We start from the raw sequence: 22,882 nt of genomic DNA, 5'->3' as shown, positions 1-22,882 counted from the left end.
TAGGCAGGGAAATAGCTAAACAAAGCCACCAGGCTGCCCGCCGGGCTACATTTTACAATGCTAAATGCAAATGTTAGCTGGGCTGCCAGGCTACTCACCTAACACAACCGTAACGCCTGACCCATTGCTGGGACCGAGCCGCTAATAACTCAAGCTCCGGACATTAACCCATGCTACGATTGTAACATTAAATTTAATTGAATCGACATAGCGTCATGTGCCTAACGTTACTGTAACACTAATTAAAACTGACATTTGACTCCGCCATTTCACTTTGGGGGGATTCACATGAACGTACATGAACGCGCAGCCAGACCGGGGGGCTGGAGATCAACACAGAGAGAGGGTGTGTGAGGTCATGCTATACTCCAGATGAAATTACACCTCTAGTTCTTCACATAGCAATTTTTTAATTCCTTCAATCTAGAAATGATGAATTTCGCTTATTGCTCCTTTAAGAAATTATAACAAATGCAAATTTTATTACATTTTTTCTATAAGGAGGCCAACGGTAGAATTCACCACATGACAAAAGCAGACAAGAACTACCGTATGAGCTGTGCCCTTGGTGCTGAAGATGTCCCCGAGCCTGTTACAGGCAGCGGTTATAACAAAATCACTTTAAGCGCTGTCCTTGGTGCTGAAAATGCAAAAACAAACAAATGTCTATACTCAAAAACTCACTACCTCTCACACGACAAACCAAGACAGTGTACATGGATAAAAAACACAACATCAGCAGATAAACAGAAGTCCTGCAAAACGACAGCAAGCGGCGATCACCATGGCCAAATAACGTTGCATATCTGTAATAAAGAAATAAAAACACGACAGCTGTTGGCAACTAACGCTGTTGCTGCTGCAGCTACTATTAGGCTACTACTGTTATCCAAACTAAATTAAAGGAAGCAAAGATTGTTTAACCTTTAATTCCATATTATGTTGCCTTCTTTCCACAGCAAAAAAATTATTTCCTTTTAACGAATGGCTCAGAGAAATGCTGTCTAGCAAACTTAAATATTTTCACCACCATTTTAGTTATGAAATAGCCTCACATATGATATTCAAGGTGCACGCACACACAAGCAGGATCTCACACACATAAAACGTGACTGGAATTAATAATAAATAAATTTGTTTTCTGTATCGGCGTGACACGCTGTGTTAATTGAGTGAATCATCCGAGCCGGACGCGTGTTAATTTGAGTTTTATTCAATTTAATTATGCTAAAGTTGTTGAGTTAAACTAACCATATGAGTCCTTTCGTTTTTATACAATTTATTGCTGCATTTTGAAAGCAAAAAGAGTAAAGTTTTTTGGGGGTTTCATGTTATATCAGGGGTTTCAGCTTGGCACTGTGAACCTGTGCCTCCCGTGACCTGTAAAAGTAGAGTTGTGACATAAGCCTCAGTTTCTGTTGTTGGCGAATTGTTACAAGCTGATGAATTCGTTGGTCAAGGCTAGGCAAAACGTTAGTATAGGTGAGATGACAGACAGATGGATGGTTTGTCTCTAACAAAATACTTTCTGTAGACGTGCTGCAAGAACGGATTAATGCTTAATATACATCTGCAGCCAGAGCGCATTACGCTGTTAATAGGCTTTATGTGTGGGGAATACCACGATGTGTTATCCAAATAAGGGCATGTAGGTCACATATAGCAGATGGATGTGATTTCCTTTCGATGAGATAAACGCAACTGTCCTCACAGTCCGTGCCGGCGCAGTGAGGGAGAAATGCACAGACTGCTTCGTGTTGGAAGTGCTGTGATCGGACTAACAGGCGGTCAGTCAACTGGGTATTAAATCTGACAGTCAGAATAATGGCATTACAATGGTCGGATTAATGGGCGGTCGACATTATGGGACTAAAACGATAAAACTCGCCGTACACCTGCATGGTCGGATTAGCGGGTAGTCGGAGTTATGGGTAGTCGGACCTATGGGAGGTCGCACTAACGCCTGTTCCCCACTGGCAAGTGGGGTGGCCAGCAAATTTATAGGGGGGGCCGTGGCCACCCCCTGGTGGCGCCATTGGTTGTATTTGAATATAGACTACAGTTTCATTTACCTTTGCCGAATAGTCATTTTAAAGTGTGCACCATACCATCCCTATATCATTGTCATAAGTGAATAAGGAAAACAGCTTTGCAGCAATGCCCCACATGCAAAGTGGACTTACAAAGACATCAAGAATTTAAAGTCTATGCTTCAGTGACATATAGCACATCTTAAAATACGTCAACTATCAGCTTTTTTAAATAAGCTCGCCCCCACAAATTTTCAGCAGCAGATTTTCCCTTTTCTACTTCTTCTGTCTTTCTTTATCTTCAGAGGCCTGCCGAAGGAACCACCCAAAGGTCATTCAGAAAACGACTGAAGCATCAATTGACGATACCCTCAGATATGCTTCCCATCGAGGAACTAAGGTTAGTGTTAAGCATTAATACAAAAAGCACAAATTGATACAAACTGTGAGCAGATATTGCATGTTTTTGTAGAGGTGGTATCTTTTTATATTAGAAAGTCACTTGTGCTGGTCTAGGCTTGAAAAATGTCCTCATGAGTCAGACATTATTCTGATTTTCATTCATATTTTGTCATGTAGACGGATCGAGAAACTTTCATGACTCAGGACAGTACAACTCTTGGTCAGGAAGATGAGGCAGCACCTGAGGAGCACACCACCACACCAGAGTCTCCAGGCTCTGAACAGTAATAGGTTTTCTTGTCAATTAAAGTTCAATTTGTCTCAAATGTTTTAGGCCAGTGTTTCTCAACTGGTGACAGGGCCATTTTTAGTTGGTTGGTTGAATGTTTAAAAAAAGAAATGAGAGCAAAAGAATTCAAACTTTTATGTTCAAGTGTAAAGATCACTTTTAGTTTGAATGACTTCTGTTTCCTATGATGCAACATGGCATTTTGATTTTTTTTTTTTATCAAAAAAGAAGAATGTAAAATATCTCACAATTTTAGAACTTCGTTGCTAAAACGTCATTGCGGACAATTCCAAGTCAATTCTCTGAGAGTAATGTTATTATTGCGTGGGGCTGTGGAGCATCTTTCGCTGCACTCAGTTTATTTTCACTTTCACTGTGGAGTTCTTTCCCTTTATTACTTGTCCCTGGTAAATTAAAGCATTTGTGAGGCAATGTTGTTTCTCAGTCAACAGCTGACACAGCATGTATGTTGAAATTTTAAAAAATTTACATATTGAAAGTTTGTCCTTGAAATTGATCATCTACACATTTTCACATGTGTTGAAAAGTAAAATAAAATGTGACCAACAAACTTTCCAGGTTGGTTGTTTTTTAATGTTTGCCCCCTTAAAGTGGCAATAGAAATGTTAAAAAATGTTAGTGTTATGTCCAAACAGTGTTTTCTTTAAACATTCTTATTTTAGTTTATTTCATTTATTTGTATAGGGACAGTGAACATTAATAACATTTCAGTAAATGTACCAGTTTTAGCTGTTTAGCTTATTGAAATTTATGATCAAACATGTTTGCATTGTTTTTGTATCTTTATTTTTCAAGTTTTTTGCAAACACTCCTAAAATGTTACAGCATCATGTTAAAAATGTTACTGCTAATGCTTTAGGAACGTTGTGGCTGTATATTTCTATAACATTTATATAGAACATTCTCCTACCATTAAAAAGGAACGTTTTTTGAACAAACAAATATTCTTGCTGGATAACATTATAACTACGTTATCAAAAAACATTTTTTAACAGTTTTTTTGCAAACACTCCTAAAATGTTAGGGTACTATGTTAAAAAAATGTTTCTGCTTAATGTTTTATAACATTTATACAGAACAAAAACTTCACGCTAAAAACATTACCAGAACATTATGCTTAAATATTCCAAGAACGTATTTTGAGTAAGCAAAAATTCTAGCTGGATAACATTATAACTATGTTATAAACAAACATTTTTGGAATGTTTTTTTGCAAACATTCTTAAAATGATAGATCATCACATTAAAAAAATGTTACTACTTTTTTAAGAAGGTCATGGCAGTATGTTTTTATATAGAACATTCTCCTACCATTAAAAGGAACGTTCTAGGAACTAAATATAAACTTCCCGCTAAAAACATTACCAGAACATTGCCTGGTAACATTCCAATAATTTTCTTAGAACAAAAAAATTCTAGCTGGGTTTTCCTGGGTCTGCTCATGACTCGTTCATCCTGGCAAATTCTGTCATCCCTACAGTCTTTCAGGGGGACCCCCCTCTGGATGGGTGGCTGCTAGGTGACAACGGCTATCCACTGAAAACGTGGCTGATAACGCCATACATTACACCCACAACAAGAAGGCAGCATGGTTTTAACCATGTTTTCAGTAGTGCTCGGTCAGTCATCGAACGCACTTTTGGCCAGATCAAAATGCGTTTCAGATGTGTGAGACCGTTCAGGTGGTTCATTAACATACATTCTTCGTGGCATGTTGCATTATACACAATATAGCTACACGCCATGGATGTCACTATGACCTCACGGAGGAGACTTACGACAGAGAGAGGCTGAACTGCATGTGCCAAATCAGCAGGAAGAGCATCAGGGTGCATGGGAGAAGAGAGACCACCTGGCTGCACAGCCCTGTCCTTAAATGTATTTCCCTGTACATCCATTCACACATTTATGGTGTAAATTTACTCAATCACACTGAATATAGGCTACAACAAATCACACAAAACAAAACAAAACAAATTATTGCCCCCCCCAATCCCAACGCTGCTGCTGCCATGGCAAATTGAGTAAACTCTCATAATGCCTTCGTGCGGCGCATTTAAGGGCGAGGAGAGGGGCTCATTTGATTGGTGTGATGTGAATCGGCTGTGTAAAACCCACTCCACGCCTTCTCTCCTCCCTCTTTCTGACTTGCGCAGGTAGGAGGGACAGAGGAGGGAAAGAGGAGTAGCTGCACCTTGGCCTCGCCCGGTCTGCGAAACTAGAGGCCTATGTGTTTGCAGTGAAGACTGGTTCAACCCGTCTGCCTATTGGCAGCTATGAGAGTTGTCTCTCTGTCTTCTTATTGGTCTCCACCTTTCATATCCACACACTGCATATCCTTCTTCTCTGTCAGCTCAGCTGATGGTGGATGGTAGGATTTATTTAATGGGGCTGTGTTTTTCCTCACCTTTTCCAGTGTGCTTTTCAATAGTGATCTGCACCACTGACAGTCTATTATGTACCTGCACTGCATTAGAGCAGGCAGTGATGTTAACAGATTTTCAACATAGTGAGTCCCCATGACCTACAGGTGGTCATTTGAGACAGTCCCCCACAAAAACTGTGTTTTTTGACAAACTGTATCATTAAATTGGTGTTTGATCTTACATGATCTTACAAAATTATAGTGTTTAAGTAATGGGGGATTTTTGATCATGTATATTGTTTTTTATACAGAAAAAAAGTGTAGGCCTATTAAATTTTGGAAATTAATTTAGTAGCCTTTCCAGATAGTAATATTTACAACTGGAAGGGGTGCTCAGAGAGCAATGGCTGCCACGCATGAATGCATTTAGTCAGTGTGTGCAGTGTGTAAGTGGACAGAATGTTAAAGCAGGGGCTGTGCTCACCTCTAAAGGTTAAAGTTTAAGTCCCAATGATTGTCAGACAACTCAGTGTGTGAAATTCATTCTCTGCATTTGACCCATCCCCTGGGGGAACGGTGAGCAGTCAAATCTGAAAATCAGTCCAGTAGTTTTCACATTATCCTGCTAACAGATGTACGGATGTAGGTACAGATGTATGTACGTACACACACTGCTGAAAACATAACCTCTCATCCTCCAGATTAGGCCTACTATTCGGCTTCCTCCCTGTCGCATCCCAGGCCCTCTGATTTGTGAATGCACATTATAAATGCTTCTCTCCCAGTTACGCGAAAAGCTAAAGCTCTTTGTTGCCACGAGTGGGCAGTAGGCTATTTATACGCAGGAGATAGGCCTGCATTTCCATCCTTATTTTTTATGAGAATTTAAATGCATTAATCACTTTTCAATCACTCTAATAATTTAATTAAATTGGGCACAGTTTAATCTAGCAGTCAATCAATAGGTATAAATAAAATGTAAATCTGACTTTACAGCAAAAATGATTGAACTCATTGTAGAGTTTGTTTCTACTCTTTCATTTTTCCTTGTTTACATGTTCCCTTTAATATAATTTGTATCTATCATAAATTCAATGTTGATCAGAAATAATAGCCTACATTTGTGTGCAGATGTTCCGATTTATTATCAACATGGCTCCGGGATTCAACCAGGCCTATCTTTAGGGCAATGGATAGTGGATTTAGACCAGCCCCCCAAATATAGCAGGCTAGAGCCCCTGACCCCCTGAGTAACTGGGTTAACCGTCCCAGGGAGAGCAGACACACTGTGGACTCCTATGTGACCTACCAGTAAAAATTAACATCAACTGATAGTCTAGGAAATCAACATTATGTGTTTGTATGTGGCATAACTAAAACAGTAGGCCTATGGTAGGAGAACAATAACAAAAAGCCAAACATATACAGTCAGGTCCATAATTATTTGGACAATGATACAGTTGTCGTCATTTTGGCTCTGTACACCACCACAATGGGTTTTAAATGAAACAATAAATACCTGCTTAAAGTGCAGACTCTCAGCTTTCATTTAAGGCTTTTTTCAAAAATGTAGTATGAACCGTGTAGGAATTACAACCATTTCTTCACACAGTCCCCCAACTTTAAGGGCTCATAAGTATTTGGACAAACTAACATAATTATCAATTAAACAGTCAGTTTTAATACTTGGTTGCAAATCCTTTACAGTCAATGACTGCCTGAAGTGTTGGACACATAGGCACCATCAGATGCTGGGTTTCTTCCCTGGTGATGCTCTGCCAGCCCTTACTGCAGCCGTCTGCACTTCCTGCTTGTGTTTTGGGTGTTTTGCCCTCAGTTTTGGCTTCAGCAAGAGAAACGCATGCTCAGTTGGATTCAGGTCAAATGATATGACTTGGCCATTGCAGAACATTCCACTTCTTTGCCTTAAAAATGTCTTTGGTTGCTTTTGCAATATGATTCAGGTCAATGTCCATCTGCACTGTGAAGCATCGTCCAATGAGTTTTGAAGCATTTGGTTGAATCTGAGCAGATAATGTAGCCCCAAACACTTCAGCTTTCATCCTGCTGCTCTTGTAAGCAAGACAAGACTTCACTAGAATAAATACAGAGGGTTTATCACAAGATGCAAACCATTGGTTAGTCTTAAAAATGGAAGGCCAGATTAGAGTTTGTCAAAAACCATCTAAAAAGCCTGTACAGTTGTGGAACAGCATACTATGGACAGATAAAACAAAGATCAACTACCAGAATGATGGGAAGACAAGAGAAGGAAGAAGGGAAGGAACTGCTCATGATCCAAAGCACACCACCTCATCAGTGAAGCATGGTGGAGGTATGCTGTTATGTCATGGCCATGTATGGCTGCCAGTGGAGTTGGTTCTCTTGTATTTATTGATGATGTGACTGCTGACAAGAGCAGCAGGATGAAAGCTGAAGTGTTTGGGGCACCATTATCTGCTCAGATTCAACCAAATGCTTCAAAACTCATTGGACGATGCTTCACAGTACAGTTGGACAATGACCTGAAGCATACTGCAAAAGCAACCAAAGACATTTTTCACGCAAAGAAGTGGAATGTTCTGCAATGGCCAAGTCATATCATCTGACCTGAATCCAACTGAGCATGCATTTCTCTTGCTGAAGCCAAAACTGAGGGCAAAACACCCAAAACACAAGCAGGAAGTGCAGACGGCTGCAGTAAAGGGCTGGCAGAGCATCACCAGGGAAGAAACCCAGCATCTGGTGATGTCTATGTGACCAACACTTCAGGCAGTCATTGACTGTAAAGGATTTGCAACCAAGTATTAAAACTGACTGTTTAATTGATGATTATGTTAGTTTGTCCAAATACTTATGAGCCCTTAAGGTCGGGGGACTGTGTGAAGAAATGGTTATAATTCCTACACGGTTCATACTACATTTTTGAAAAAAGCCTTAAATGAAAGCTGAGAGTCTGCACTTTAAGCAGGTATTCATTGTTTCATTTAAAACCCATTGTGGTGGTGTACAGAGCCAAAATGATGACAACTGTATTATTGTCCAAATAATTATGGACCTGACTGTACTTACACATTTCAAAACTGTGAATATGTGAGGAACATTCAGAAGCTCTGAGTCTGAATATGAAGAGGGTGTGGCTGAGTATGTTAAATGGCATAGGCATAGCTTCTCTCTAAATCACCAAAAAGGCAATGCCCCAACTGTCGCCCTGTCCCAACCGACCCCGCCTTTGCCTACAACGCAGGACGTCTTGCTTACTTGACACTCACAGAAGCCTGTATAGTTTATTTGCTTTTTATCTGTTTGTCCAGAACTGTAACTGGTGAATGTGCTTATTTTCATGATCCATGCTTTAAACATATATCTAATTATTTTATGACATTTCGCATACTGTACACCTCACATGTATACATATACCATAAATGTCATATAATGTAGTGTCTATATATTGAGATAATGATTTTAACATGTGACCTTAATGTAATTGTAACCAGTTACAGATACCGAGAAAACATATGGAATTAGATTACAGTTACTAATCAAAATGTTGATCACAAAGGGTTACATCCAAATGTATTCTTTTCAGTGAAAGATTTCTATGTAGAATCAAAATTTAATTTGGTTGCTTTGCATCTTTTTCATTGTGCAGGAATTACTGTCTTTAGCAGAGCCTGTTTCTGGACATTTTTTAAATTTATTGCCCAGTTTGAAACATTTATTAGAAAAGTAATCAAAATGTAATGCACAGTTATTTACTTTGAAGTAATTAAAAAAGCTACAATACTTATTACATTTTTAACAGGGTAAGTAGTCATCTAAAACTTATTACATTTCAAAATGAACCTTCTCCACACTGCCTCCACATACCTGTGTATGTATGTACAGTAGCTTTATTGTATAGTTATTCTAAATACTCATCTATGCAATTCCATTGAAGTAAGTAGTAGATTTATGGACCAACATAGGCCTTGTGGACCAACAGCATATTACCGGGTACTGTGTATGGTCCTAGTTTTGTTCAGTTTCCAGTTTAAGTTTTTGGTTTATCACTATTAATGTTTCTATTAATGTATTTCTTGCCAAAGGCAACCTATTTCAATGTCCCTTTCTTTTGTGTGTTTTAGTCCATTGAAATAGGGTTTAAACTGTCTGTAGATCAAGGCCTATTGGGTATGCAAATATATTATTACATGTTGCTCATTCTGTGGCACACAAATTACAAGCTCTCCACCACCACAGCTCATGATGGCCCATTTGCAGCGCAACATGTTGCCTAAGCTCATGAACAACCACACGCTGTGAGCTGAGGAGTTTCTATATGTGTATTCCTGCCAAGGCTGCTTTTCAAGCTTCTGTTTCCACAATAAGAAATGCTGCAGGGCACTGTCAAGATGGGACATGAACATTTCACTTGTTGTCCCTAAGCTTAAGGTCAAAGTAAAATACAGGCTTGTTTTGCTTATGTCAGCAGACAGAACCAAACCTTAATCAACACATTTAACATTAGGAACTTAGAAATAAAACAGCTTTTGGCAATGACTTTGTGACAGGTTTAAATGTTGTGTTTTGGTCCAAAAGCTACTGATTCTGCCTTTACTGACTTTACTTTTCACTCAAGTCTATCTATGGGGAAATATATTCGTGTTTTGCTTGTCTGTTTGTTTATTTGTTCGTTTGTTTGTTTGGTTGGTTGGTTGATTTTCAATCAGAGACAGCTACTTTCAGAAACTTTGGTGGCTTCAGTGTGAAACCCTCAGCACTGGCAGCCTGAGGCATTTCACAGTCAGAGTACAAGTCTCATCTGGCACAGCAGCATCAGATCCCCCGTTTACAATCAAATACAAGTTCCATCTTCTCTCACTTGACTCTGTCTGCTCCTAGCTGACAACATGAGTTCAGAAACACAACACACATCCGCCACCCATCAACGGATTAATGTTGCGCCGCCAGCACCGCTCGCCCACAGATTTGTAGTTACAGACTCATTATTGCGAACGCACATACCTGATCCTTCTCTTTCTTACTCCCAGCTTTTCCACCTCCTCCGTCCCTCTCTTTCTCTTGCTCCTTCATCCTGCTCCTCAGCCGCGTAGTCTGAACTCAGAGATCCCAATCAGCTGTGCGTCCTGCAGACCCGCCCACAACCCCAGTCACACCGCCCCGCCTAACAAACAACTATCGCAGCCTCTCCCACTGTACACATTTACTGTTCTGCTTACCAACAGAGGTGGAAGAAGCACTGAGACCTTTGACTCCGGTAAAAGTATTAAAACCACATGATAAAAATACACAAATGGCCCTGCATTTTACATAATAATACCTACTGTAATGTAGTTACATTTATAAGAGTGCATAATATATTTGAAAGTGATCAGGTTTTACATGTCAAATCTTCCTATGAAAAGTAACTAACTACAGTTGTCAGAATGTAGCAAATGTAGGCTACAATATTTCCTTTTAAAATGTGGTTGAATAGACATATAAAACAGCAGAAAATTGAAATACTCAAGTAACTTACAAGTAACACTTTATATTAAGGTACTGTAATAAGCGTTAATTAAGATAGATGGAACTTTAATAAAACTTTACAGGAAATTAAAAATGTCACGGCAGCTGAATTACAAACAACATATAACATTCAAACCATGGAGTTACAAGTTTAAAAAAATAATAAATAAATAAATAAATAAGTTAAAAATTGACAAAAAGAGTCCCTTGTGTGATCTTGTCACCCAGCTGATGATTACACATATTAATGCTTAATAAGCACCAATTAACAGTTAATGAGCACTTATAAGACAGAATAAGATGTTTATTACCATAAATAAGACTATAAGTGTTAATTATAGCATGTTTCAATTATGCATATAGAGCATTATAAGCATTTAATAGAGACTTGATAACAGTTTATCATAAATATTAATAAGATATCTATTTACATTAACTATGATTTATAAGGGTTAATTATAGAATAATAACCACATTTATTACTGGTTTATAAGACACTATAAGACCCTATCATGTTGAATTAATAAGGTGTTATTAATAGGCCTAGTTAATAATGCATCTTTGCAGCTACTGCTGGATCTAAAGTGGGAACAGTGTCGTATAAATGATAATAAATTATTAATATGCTCTCAGGGCTCGAAACTAAATGTAGAGTATTTAAGTCAGGGTATGTGGATGCTGGGCTGTAGGCATGGGGTGAACACTCTGGGTATGCGGTCAGGCACAATGAAACACGTTGGGATCCAGGTTTCAGCTCATTTATTACAATAGGTGGTATTGTAGGAGGGGAATGGTAGCAATTGTGCAGCTGGTTTATACCTAGACAGAAACACACAACTTGTGTTATTATAAAATAAAATAAAATACAATCATCAAATGATAAGCAAATGATAAATCTATGACTGGAACTAAAGGAGTTAACATAATTGTCATTTTGGCTTAGCATCTTAGCAACATAAATACCACGAATATAAATGTAAAATGCACAGAGAAACTCACATATTACGCAGTTTCACAATGGCTGCCAAAGGGTTAGCTGCTCTGTGGGAAGGCTGCTGCTGCTCCTGCTGCTGCTGCTACCAGGAGAAAAGACTCACACCTGATGCCAATATATAGGCTCTGCCCAACCTTGCTCCTCCTACTTCCTGCTCACACAGTTCCTTCTTCCTGCTCATCAAAGTTCCTCCTCCCTCCTGCTCTTCACTACAGCCGCCCCTCACATATGATGTTCATTTTTGATTTCCATGAGGAGCAGTAGGGGGTGTAGTGTCCTCTTCCGGGATAGCAGGTAAGGCAACCGATCTACATACTGGGCGCTTATAATGTTGACCTCTACTACACAAACTTTACCATTTTGACTTGGTAGGAGACGTTGGACCCTTCCTATGGGCCAGAGGGCTCGTGGCAGCTGTGGGTCGATTACCATGACCACGGTGGATATGGCAAGGTTGGGGTTGGGGTGAGAAATTTCTGCCTTAGCTGCAGGGTAGGGAGGTAGTATTTGATGTACTGAGTCCAGAAGTGGTCGGCCAGAACTTGACTGTGGCGCTATTAAGCATTGCCTGAAATCTGGCCTGCCTACCGATAAGCTAAAATTTACTCACATGCATAACAAAGTAGTACATCCCTTGAGAAAGGCCAAAGCAAATTTTTTTATTTCCATAATCGAGGGTGCAAAGGGCAATGGGAAGAAGGTGTGGCAAACTTTGAATAAACTATTAGGTAAGGATATCAAACACGAAACAAACACTCTTGAACTAAAAACTGATAATGTTATGGTGAAAGATCCCTCTCCCCCGATGTCAGCTGGGATAGGCTCCAGCCCCCCCGTGACCCTCAAGAGGATGAAGCGGTTAGAAGATGAATGAATGAAGATGGTGAAAGATCCTGCAAGAATTGCAACCACTTTTAACAATTATTTTTTAGACAGTGTGACCGAAATAACAAGACTTTTCACTCCTTCGACTATTGTACGCCTCTTGATCAGTGATGTGCAGGCCATTTTTCAGCTGGCAAACATAACAGAGACAGAAGTCACAAAGATCATTTGAGCACTCAAATGTTCCAAAACAAAAGATGTACACGGTATCGACACAAACTTCATAAAGACACATTCTCATGAATTACTCAAACCCATTACCCACTTGGTTAACTTATCAATTAACCAAAACAAAGTCCCGCCAGCCTGGAAGGTGGCCACGGTGACTCCCATTTTTAAATCTGGCTCCAAAACACAGAAGGCCAACTACAGACCAATCAGTATATTGCCAATTGTTTCCAAGGTAGCTGAGAAACGGGTAGTGAATCAATTGATCAAACATCTGGACGAAGGTCTCACTCCATTACATCCTATGCAGTTTGGCTTCAGGGCACACCATTCCACTGAGTCAGCCAATTGTATGTTCACTGAAAAAATGAAGTGTCTGTTGGATAAATCCCCATGTGTTGGTGCTGTATTTCTTGACCTTGAGAAGGCATTTGACACCGTCGACCACCAGGTACTCTTAAACAAGCTCACATTTTTTAACTTCTCTGATAACACCATGCAATGGTACAAATCATATCTGTCAAGCAGACCTCAATGTGTAACTGTCGACGGGGTCAAATCGCCTTTTTGCACTGCAACAGTTGGTGTCTCTCAGGGTTCGATCCTTGCGCCTTCGTTATTTTCACTGTACATAAACGACCTCCCAGATGTGTGCCCAGACCTTAATGTCCAGATATATGCGGACAACGCAGTCTTTTTCACACACGGTCCAAACTCTGTCATTACCTCCAACAAACTCACGAATTCTTTAACTAAGGTACAAGACTGGCTTAATAACAACTGTCTTATGCTCAACACAAAAAAATGGTATGTATATCATTCACAAAGCAACGAGTAGAGCAGAACAGATCCAACATATTCATAGGAGAAGAGGAACTTGAATTGGTAACCCAGTTCAAGTACCTTGGTATCACATTAGACACGAATCTCACATTTAAGAAACACATCAAAAAAGTGTCCAACATGATAAGATTCAGCCTGCAAAATTTTTAACAAATTAGGCCCCTCATCTCGTCTGATGCTGCTAAATCTTATCTCCACTGCATGATTCTGTCTCATATTGAGTACTGTTTTGTGATATGGTCGTTTGCTGCCACACTGAAACCTATGGAACAACTCTACGAAAAAGCCATCAAGGTATTCACCAAAAAACCATATTCCTCACATCACTGTCCAATTCTTGCAAGGTACAATTTTTCGAGTTTTGATCATTTTAAAACTTTTAAATACAGCTGCCTCATCTATAAAACCCTCAACAGGCTGGCTTATCCCCTGCTGGAGGATTTTTTAAATGGAGAGACAACACGCTCAGTACCAGATCTGCCTCCAGAGAGGACTGCGAGATACAGTTCAGACGACCCTTTATAGGCCAAAATTCCCTTACTGTAAAGGGCAGTGCAGGTTGGAACGGTCTCCCAACCTCAATCAGAGACAGTCCCACTCTCACTACTTTCAAAAAACAGCTTAAAGGATGGCTATTGACTCAGCCATATGCCTTTTCTGAGGCATCGCAGAATACATGCAACTCCCTTGTTGTAATAACCTTGTCTGATGGGCTGTAGCAGCGTGGGATTTTGATCTTATCCATATTGGGAAGTTCTTCCTCCCAGGTCTTCCAGGCTAACTTCATGTTTGCTGGGAGGTCCCACTCCCGCTCCTTCAATCACAGCTGTTGCACCAGAATCTTTGCTCAGGTGATGAAAGGGGTGAGGAAGCCAAGAAGATCATACTGGCTGGCTAGGACTTTGTAAATAGTCCAAAGAGTCAGGGAAAAGTACACGACTGATCAATACCTGTAACCAAGGCTGTCTGAAGAACAGTGCCAGACCAGTCCCAGGGTTCCTTCTTGGGGTTCTGTGGAGTTCTCGTTCAGCCAAAGCTCGGAGGAGGCAGACCGAGCATGTGGGGGCAAATGTTGGACAACCGCAGAACTATTGCTGGCCCACTGTCGGATCTCAAATCCACCTATGGCCAGGAGGGTACAGATTTGTTCCAGAAGTTCCTTAGCCTCATGAACAGAAGGGAGGCTATGTAGACAGTTGTCCACATAGAAGGACTGTAGGACAGACTGCAGGACATCCTTGTTACCTGGCGGTAAACTCTTCACATGGTACTGCAAGGCATATATGGCACAACAGGGACTGCAAGTGGTACCAAAAGGTAGAACCTGCCACTCATAGACACTGGCTGGTTCATCTTGTTCCATGTGTCTCCAGAGAGGTAGGAGGTAGGAATCGGATCTGATGAAACATGAATTTGATGTCTCTGCTAATGGCATAACGGTGCTGCCTGAAGCACAGAAGGACATCAATTAGTGATTGGCCCAGAACTGGACCAGGAAGAAGGTATTCATTCAGACTGTGGCCTTGGTATTTGAAAGAACAGTTGAAGACGAGGCAATGTTTGCAATTATGCTCCACGAGATGATGAGGGATGTACCAGGACTCACCGGACTGACTTCCTGAATGGTGAGACATTTAACATAGCCCTCCTGTACCAATTTCTCTATCTGATGCTCATAGATAGCGGCTCTATCAGGACTGCGGACAAACTGCCGCTCTGTGCGGTGAAGTGAGACCATCACTGCTGACTTGGAGGCTTGCAAGGTCGGGGCAGTTTTGAGCCGAAGCATTGGAGTGGCATATCTGTTGACACCAGCCACGGTTACACATGCCGTCTTGGATTCAAGCAGGGCCAGAGCTTCAAGGTCCTGCTTGGATCTAGTTATGGATTTGTTGCTCTGAAATGGGAGAACGTTGATCTGCCACAGCTTCTCCACATTGCGATGAAGATTTGACTGGACTGAGTAGGTCTCATGGAACAGGGTCTGGACTACGTTTACTGATTCAGGATGAACAGAGTCACGGTTTTGGGAACCGACGTGAAGCAGGGAAGGACCCTGAAGAGCCCAGCCTAAACGGGTGTGTACAGCAGCAGGACCCTCGCCGTGACCAAGTAGCACTCTCTCAATGGGACAAAGAAGATGGGGATGACTTCACCCAATAAGTAGAACAGGCTGAACCCTGTTGAATGGTCGGATGGGTAAGCCTTGCAGGTGCCTGAAGCAGCGGAAGACCTGCTCGGAATAGGTCTGCTCAGCCAAGCCGAGATGGGGAGAGGTGAAGGCTCCCTTAATAAGGAATTTCTTCCAAGGGTTTGAGAGGGATGAGATGTTGAAGGTCACCTTATTGCCTTCAAGGTTTTCAGTGCCTTGACGTACAGTTCGTAGAACAAGTGATTCTGCCGCCCCGTCAAGCTGAAGGTAAGACGCAGCAGTGGACAGTGGCATTGTTCTTTGGGAGCCATCATCAAGGATAGCGTAGGTCTCAAGCTCTTTACCTCTGTAGCTTAAGAGCACTTTAACCACCTTAAGAAGGACCTTTGGACTGTTGTAGGAGTGGATGAGGTAAGAGACTCCAGTAGGGGCTTTAGCCTGGTTAGCTTCATGCAGGATTCCAAGGTGCTTCCCACTGCATTTAGGACAGGGTTTCTTGAGGTCGCAGTGTAGGGCTCGGTGGTCACGGGCACACCGCCAGCAGCGGTTATTGGCACTGATCCAATTTCTAATATCATCAGGAGTCAGCTGACGGAATTCAGGGCATACGCTCAGGTGGTGGTCTTTAGTGCCACAGTATGGACATGTGAGTTTGGATTTACTGCTTGCATCCTTCGGGGCAGAAGGTGTCCGTGTGCTGCTTGCGCCATGTAATATGGTAGCTATGGGGTAGTTGGATGTAACTGGCGGTTTCCTTTCCCTTGCGTGTTGATTGCTTTGCTTCCACCGGCTATTGCTGACTTGTGATGTCACCATCTGACACTCCGCTTCAGCCTCCAACCAAGTTGCAAAATCCACAAGGTTGCGTGTAGCACCAGGTTGGGTGGAACGTACACAGTGAGCATAGTTGGCCACTTGTTCAGAGGGCAATTTAGCCAGAAGGTTCTGTACATGGGAAGCACAAGCTAACTCAGCTTGTCTTGCTGTGCTACCCAAAGACTGCAGCATACCCGCCAATGCTAGCCTGAGTGTCAGACTGAAGCTCCCAGAACCTTCAGTCTGACATTGCCTCCATTGAAGGCGATTTACAAAGGGGAGGGAATTTGATTTTTCCCTAACCAATCAGTAGAGATAAACGACTCACCCAGAATCTGACATCATTAGTATCCATGCATCGGGGGTGCCGAAAACAAGCGAGCATTGCCCATTTAAAATGCCTCCATTGTCGTGCACGCCCAGCTGCATCGCCATTAAATGCAGTTTAGCAGCTTCCTTAATTTGGTCCTCCATTAACGCGAGTAGTGGCGAAATACCTCGATAGCATCGTTAATGTGGTCTGTGGGATCTGTAGCGGTCACCATTGTTGCTATCCTCACCAGTTACCCACCGGCATACAGCTTGACATCAGCGTGGCGCTAATTGGCTAATCGCTAGACCCGCCCCCACCCCCGGCGTTCATTGGTCTGTCCATCGCTTGGACGAGATAAATCGCAAATTCATTGCAGTATGCCAGACCAGAGATGCAAGCCTACTCAGTTGAGTGGGTGGGGTCTATGGTCTGGAACCAGGCTACGTCAATGCTCTAACTCTGCTGGCTAAGTCACTGAAGCCCTTAGGGTCACCAGTGCAGAGGGGCAGAAGAGCTTGGATGACACTGATTTCACTTAGTACCAACTGATGGGCCGTAACGCTGTTGTAGGGCAGCCAGTGCATAGGAGTATGGGTATGGGCTGTGGGCATAAGAGAGAGCGAGGTGGCGAGCAGTATCGAGCTTCAGGTGATCAAGCAAAATATGATATTTAAAATGTTCAGGTTCCTCAGGGGATAGCAGGTTATTAAGGGCCATTTTAAGCATGGCAAACTCCTGTGGGTCATCATGAATGAAATGAGGGAACGATGGGCCTTCATGGTGTGGCCTAAAGGCAGCAGTCTGGTAAACAGGCCACGTCACAGGTGACACCAGGGGTTGGTGTTGCAGATAAGAGTAGAAGGGAGCAGCAGCTGCTTGCGAAGGTGGTGGCTGAGGAGGGATGCTTACTGCTGCAGATATGGGCTGAAGTGGAGGGACAGTACTCACCGCATGTGGTGGAGGGACAGAATGGGCCACAATTGGCACTTGTGGGGGTTGAGGAAGAAGAACAGCAGCAGTAGAAGCTTGAGTATGTTGAAGAAGAAGAAGAAGAACTTAGAGGTGAGGAGGGACAAGGGCACTAGCAGCACCTGGCACAATCAAAGCTGGAGAATGTGGGGCCCTCAGGTGAGGAAGCTGCAGGTTGGAGGACTCGACCAAAGGAGGCTGCACTGCCAGGTCAGCCACAGCAGGAGGTGCAGCAAATGAAGCTGAAAGGGCAGCAGGTGGGGTAACAGTCAGCATTGAAGCCAGAAAGGAGGTAACAGCAGGGCCTGTGAGCATATTTGGTTGTGGTGAGGAAACAATCTCTCTGGGGGGAGGCACATGCAAGGAAAAATTAGCCAAAGAGGCACTAGGGTGGATAGCCTCTATTAATCCTAATGACAGATTAGCTTGGGCTGCCGATGCTGAAGTGGGAGGCACTGTAGAGTTGATACAGTTATGCGGGTGTGCCACACCGGAAGCAGTAGGGTGGTGAAGGGAAGGGTTCAAACTCAACCCGGTGGGGCCTCGGGTATGGGTCTCCACCTGATCCTCAGAAGTCTGGGTGACCGGATGGGTTTCGGAATGCTGAGGTTCTGGTATAGGCAGCATAGATCTAGGTGGTGGAGGGAGGGATGCACGACTTGGAGCAGGTAGAGAATGGAGGCCATGCTGATCCCCAGATGTTTATGATGATGACGGTACAGTTAATCAGAAGAGGTGTACTTGGTTCATTCAGTAAGTAATAATTAGGCTAGCAACTTTAGCTACAGAGATGAAGGTCATGCTTGAACTAGCAGCCAGTCATGTTTCTAAATTTCCTACAGGTAAGCTGAGTGTAATGAACACCCAGATAACAGTAGTATGTTTTAGCAGAACCTCAGTGTTACTGTGACACTCAGACACATTGACTCTGACCGTGATTAAGAGTGTGTGTGTCTGTGTGTGTCTGTGTCTGTGTGTGTGTGTGTGTGTGTGTGTGTGTGTGTGTGTGTGTGTGTTGCGGCTCGTGGAGGGTGCCGCTAAGTGCGTCGCTAATGACGTTCTGTGTGAATTAAAGTGAGTGAAATGTGTGTGAAGATACATACGGTTGAGATACAAGAGTGACAGTAAATTGTGTGAAGCAGGATGAGCAGAGTGAATGTGTTAGGAGTATCGATGAGCTGTGTGTTATGTTGAGCAGGCTAATTGGATAAAGGCTGCTTCATGTTCATGCTTACTCTTGCTGATTTGCTTACGCCATAGCCTGACTTCATTCCGCTCCGTCAGTAAGATTAAAGGAGCATTTCATACATTTTGGTAATTGAAGTTTGTATCACGCTCAGTGTGTGAGTGTTTTATTGTCACTCTTGTGAAACCATTGTGAGAGTAATTCAGTACTAGGCTGCGGATTAAAAACAAAGGAAGTTAGATTAAATATGTTTATGGGTTTAATTCTGAGCCTTCTCTTTCAGATGGATGGGCTGGCATTGCAGATGGTGTCAGATGGACTGCAGAAGACGACCCTGGCTCTTGTAGCCATGCAGGTAAACAAAATAAACTCCCTAGAGAGGAATTAATATGCTGCGGTGTATGTTTAGCAATCGTGACAGTGAACGTTTTTTTCTTCTGTATTTCAGACAGTCCCAGGTCAGCATCTGAAGCAGTTCCTGGATGAAGTGGGACCTTTTACCGGAAACACCTTCTCTGGTGTAAAACTCGACAGGAAACGAGTGGATGATGATGACTTCCACAAAGTGAAAGATAAACTAATCAGTGACTTCTGTGACAACCTCACCACGCGGTTTGGCAACCTTGATGAGGGTGTCTTGAAGGTGGCTGCCACCATGTATGACCTAAGCAACTGGCCTGAGGACATCACTGACCTGGCCTGGCTGATTTTGAGACTTTTGTCACTCACTTTCAGAAAACTGATGGGTTACAGGGAGCTTTGTGGAACACCGTATTCCCGAACAGTCAATCTAAGTAACAAAACTTTTGAAAAAGCCAAATGAACTCAGATCTGTCTGTGATGGAGCGGCGCCATCACTGACTGCGGGCAGCGCACACACGCACCTACGCATGCACACACTCACACACGCACACACACACACACACACAATACCCACTCCCCTCCCGCTACCTTTCTGCCTCAAGAAACGACTCGTACATCTCTCCATTTTCCCTCTTTCCCCGCTGTTTAGTAGCGCAACCAACGGTGCACACTTGTGTACACTACATTCCTCTTTTATGCATACATTTCTCAGTTTATGGACACTGACTTACCGGGTGATGGTGTGATGAGTGTTCGCCTCGTGTCTCCTGTTTAGTCGGTCAAACCGGGGCGCACTGCTCTTCCGGTATAAATGTTTGAAGCGTTGCGCGTTTCCATGATCACATGACCTGTCACATGATTGACATTACTGTGATTTTTCTAATTTATTAATTTTCTGCAAATACATCGGTTTTTGGGGTTTAAAGTGAATATGTCTGAATATGTATAGAATTTCTGTTTATGATGTTTATGTATCCAGAGTGATTAACCCCTTATTTGAAGAAGGGTTGAATTTATTGTATTTTTTCCCATGTACTATTATGCCTGATGGGTATGGCTTCGGGTTTAAAAGAAGCAGTTCAGCTCAGGTAATGGCAGTCTTGATCTGGTTGCAGAGAAGGCAACATCACATCTTGGATTCACGTGTGTATTGGACTGTGAGGTTTTCCCCTCTTCTGAATTTTCCTGATTATTGAGGTTTGTTGAAGAACTCTTTTTTTTAAACAGTTTTTTTTTGTATTCAAACTTTTTGCATTTTTTTTCCTTATTGTATTTTTTTTTTTTGTAAAGGAGGCCAGCAAAATAAAAAGCCAAAACTTGATTTTCCGACTCTGCCTGTGTTTTTGGACTTTTTCTGAGAGTTGCCAATAGAACTCCGCTACACTGTCATTTTTCAGAACTATTAGGGTTTCCAATCCTTACTTCCTGTTTTTGACAAGTGGTTGCATTAAAAATCAATATGAAAAGGAAATATATCCTTAAGTTGTGTTTTCACCACCATTGGTAGGCTGAATTCTCGTCACGAGTGAATAAAGAAGCTAACTCTGAATCAGTCTATCCAAATTTTTTAAGATCAAATAACTCATGTTTGTCTTAGTATGCCATTTTGAGGAAATGAGATTCCCATGATCCTTTGCTAAAGAAAATAATAACATACTAGAGTGAAAAGAACACATCAGAATTCTTTAATGTTGAAATAATGATTGATATCTGGATGTTGCAATAGGTGCATAATTATTAGAATTATTAACTTCAGTGAGTGCATAATGAAGGGTTTATGAATATCAACAAGACACTGTTCCCACTTTAGATCCAGTCACTGTAAAGATGCATTATGAGCTGTTAATAAGTGCATATTAATAATTTATTAACATTTATGCGACGCTGTTCCCACTTTAGATCTGGTAGCTGCAAAGGATCATTACTTACTATTAATAAGTGCATAATTAGGCATTTATTAACTGTAATATGGCATTTATATTAACTTCTAATAGTCTCATTAATGTTAATAAACATCTTGTTAATATTGATAAATTGTCTATAAACTCTTAAGGATGTTCTAGTACCCAATAATATCTTATAAACCAATAATAAATGTGTTGTATACTATTATTAACACTCACTAGGTCTTATTAATGTTAATAAACACCTTATTAATTTCATCTGATAGGGTCTTATAGTGTCTTATAAACCAGTAATAAATGTGGTTATTATTCTATAATTAACCCTTATAAATGATAATTAATGTAAATAGACATCTTATTAATATTTAGTGTAGGTTTATAAACTGTTACCAAAGTTTATATTAAGTGTTTATAATGCTCCTATAAGCAATAATAACTGTCAAGTTATGTTGTAATAAACACTTCTATACTCTTATTAATGTTAATAAGCATCTTATACCATGCTCATTAACTGTTAATTTCTGCTGATTAAGCATTAATGAACGTTTATTACAGTACCTTAATATAAAGTGTTACCACGTACAAGTACCTCATCTGCGTAGTACTTGAGTTAATGTATTCGTTACATTCCACCACTGCTTACCAACAATTCCACAAATTCTCTCACACACATTTTATTAGCAGTGGTGGTGGCCTTTCTGAGTGCCTATTTTTCGGGGCGTAACAGCTGCACCCTGAAATAATTGAATTTTATTTTTGAAACTCAGCAGCACGCACTACATCTCATGTCACAAGGACCAACCAATCCATTAGCACCTGGAGGAAGATCAGCGCTGCATTCAGGATGTTAGGTAAATAGGCTTTGATCCGGTGCTTGTTAGGGTTGTTTAACAACCTCAGACGCAATGTGCTTCAGCCTTCTTGAAAGCTCTCACAGAAAATGCACAAGAGTTGCCATACTTCACGTTTTCCATAAGGTAAAAAAAAAACAAAAAAAAAAACACCAGCATGTGTACATCCCCTTACACAACTCATGTTTCTGCGCTGTGAATTCCTTGTGTTGAGAAAAAACTTCAGCTCAAAGCGGATCCCTGCTTTTTTCCCCCATTGTCAGATGATTTGAAAGGCGGGCTTTCTGTGATGGTCATAACAACAAGTGTTTGCTGACAGCCTATCACCCTTAACCAGAGCAACAGGTACAAGTACCCTCTGCCTGTCCATTTTAGGAACTAGATACTAATTGTGGAATTTAAAATAATGGTACAACTAAAAGACTCAGCAAGCACCTCGTGCTTTGCAACCAGCAAAACACTTTGTGTGATCGAGGCCACCGTTTCATCACTAGACTTAGTTAACCATAGCCATATTAAGTTATGTATATTGAGATGATTATGTATGTAAGTATATGGCAGAGGTGGGACAAAGTCATTATTTCAGTCACAAGTAAGTCTCAGAATATTACAATCAAATCAAGTCCTAAAACTTTGAGTGTTGAGTCTGAAACAAGTTGTGATGGGCTCTTAACCAGATGTAATGCAGTTTAATTAACAGAGAAAATCATTAAAGTTACAAAATTACAAATTCTTTCTTTCCAAATTTGTATTAATTTGGTAAAACAAGTTTGTTGGAAGATGATGTATTGCTGTCTGAAATTTTTGACCTACATGTTTT

General features: G+C 41.4%; 1 protein-coding gene across 2 annotated transcripts in view; it reads right to left on the bottom strand.

Moving 5' to 3' along the window:
* trpm4a (transient receptor potential cation channel, subfamily M, member 4a) overlaps positions 1–10,204 on the bottom strand; it is a 171,521-nt gene extending 161,317 nt beyond the window's left edge. For both annotated transcript variants that reach the window (XR_007447791.1, XM_049560180.1), the window contains exon 1: positions 10,115–10,204. Coding sequence is in view for 1 of the 2 variants with exons in the window: in XM_049560180.1 (XP_049416137.1) it covers positions 10,115–10,183 (69 nt within the window). In the remaining variant the exon portion in view is untranslated. The remainder of the gene's footprint in view (positions 1–10,114) is intronic.
* Positions 10,205–22,882: the final 12,678 nt, after the last annotated feature.

Source organism: Epinephelus fuscoguttatus, linkage group LG19 (genome assembly GCF_011397635.1).
Source record: "Epinephelus fuscoguttatus linkage group LG19, E.fuscoguttatus.final_Chr_v1".
NCBI lineage: Eukaryota > Metazoa > Chordata > Actinopteri > Perciformes > Serranidae > Epinephelus > Epinephelus fuscoguttatus.
This window is presented reverse-complemented; position numbering and strand designations above follow the sequence as displayed.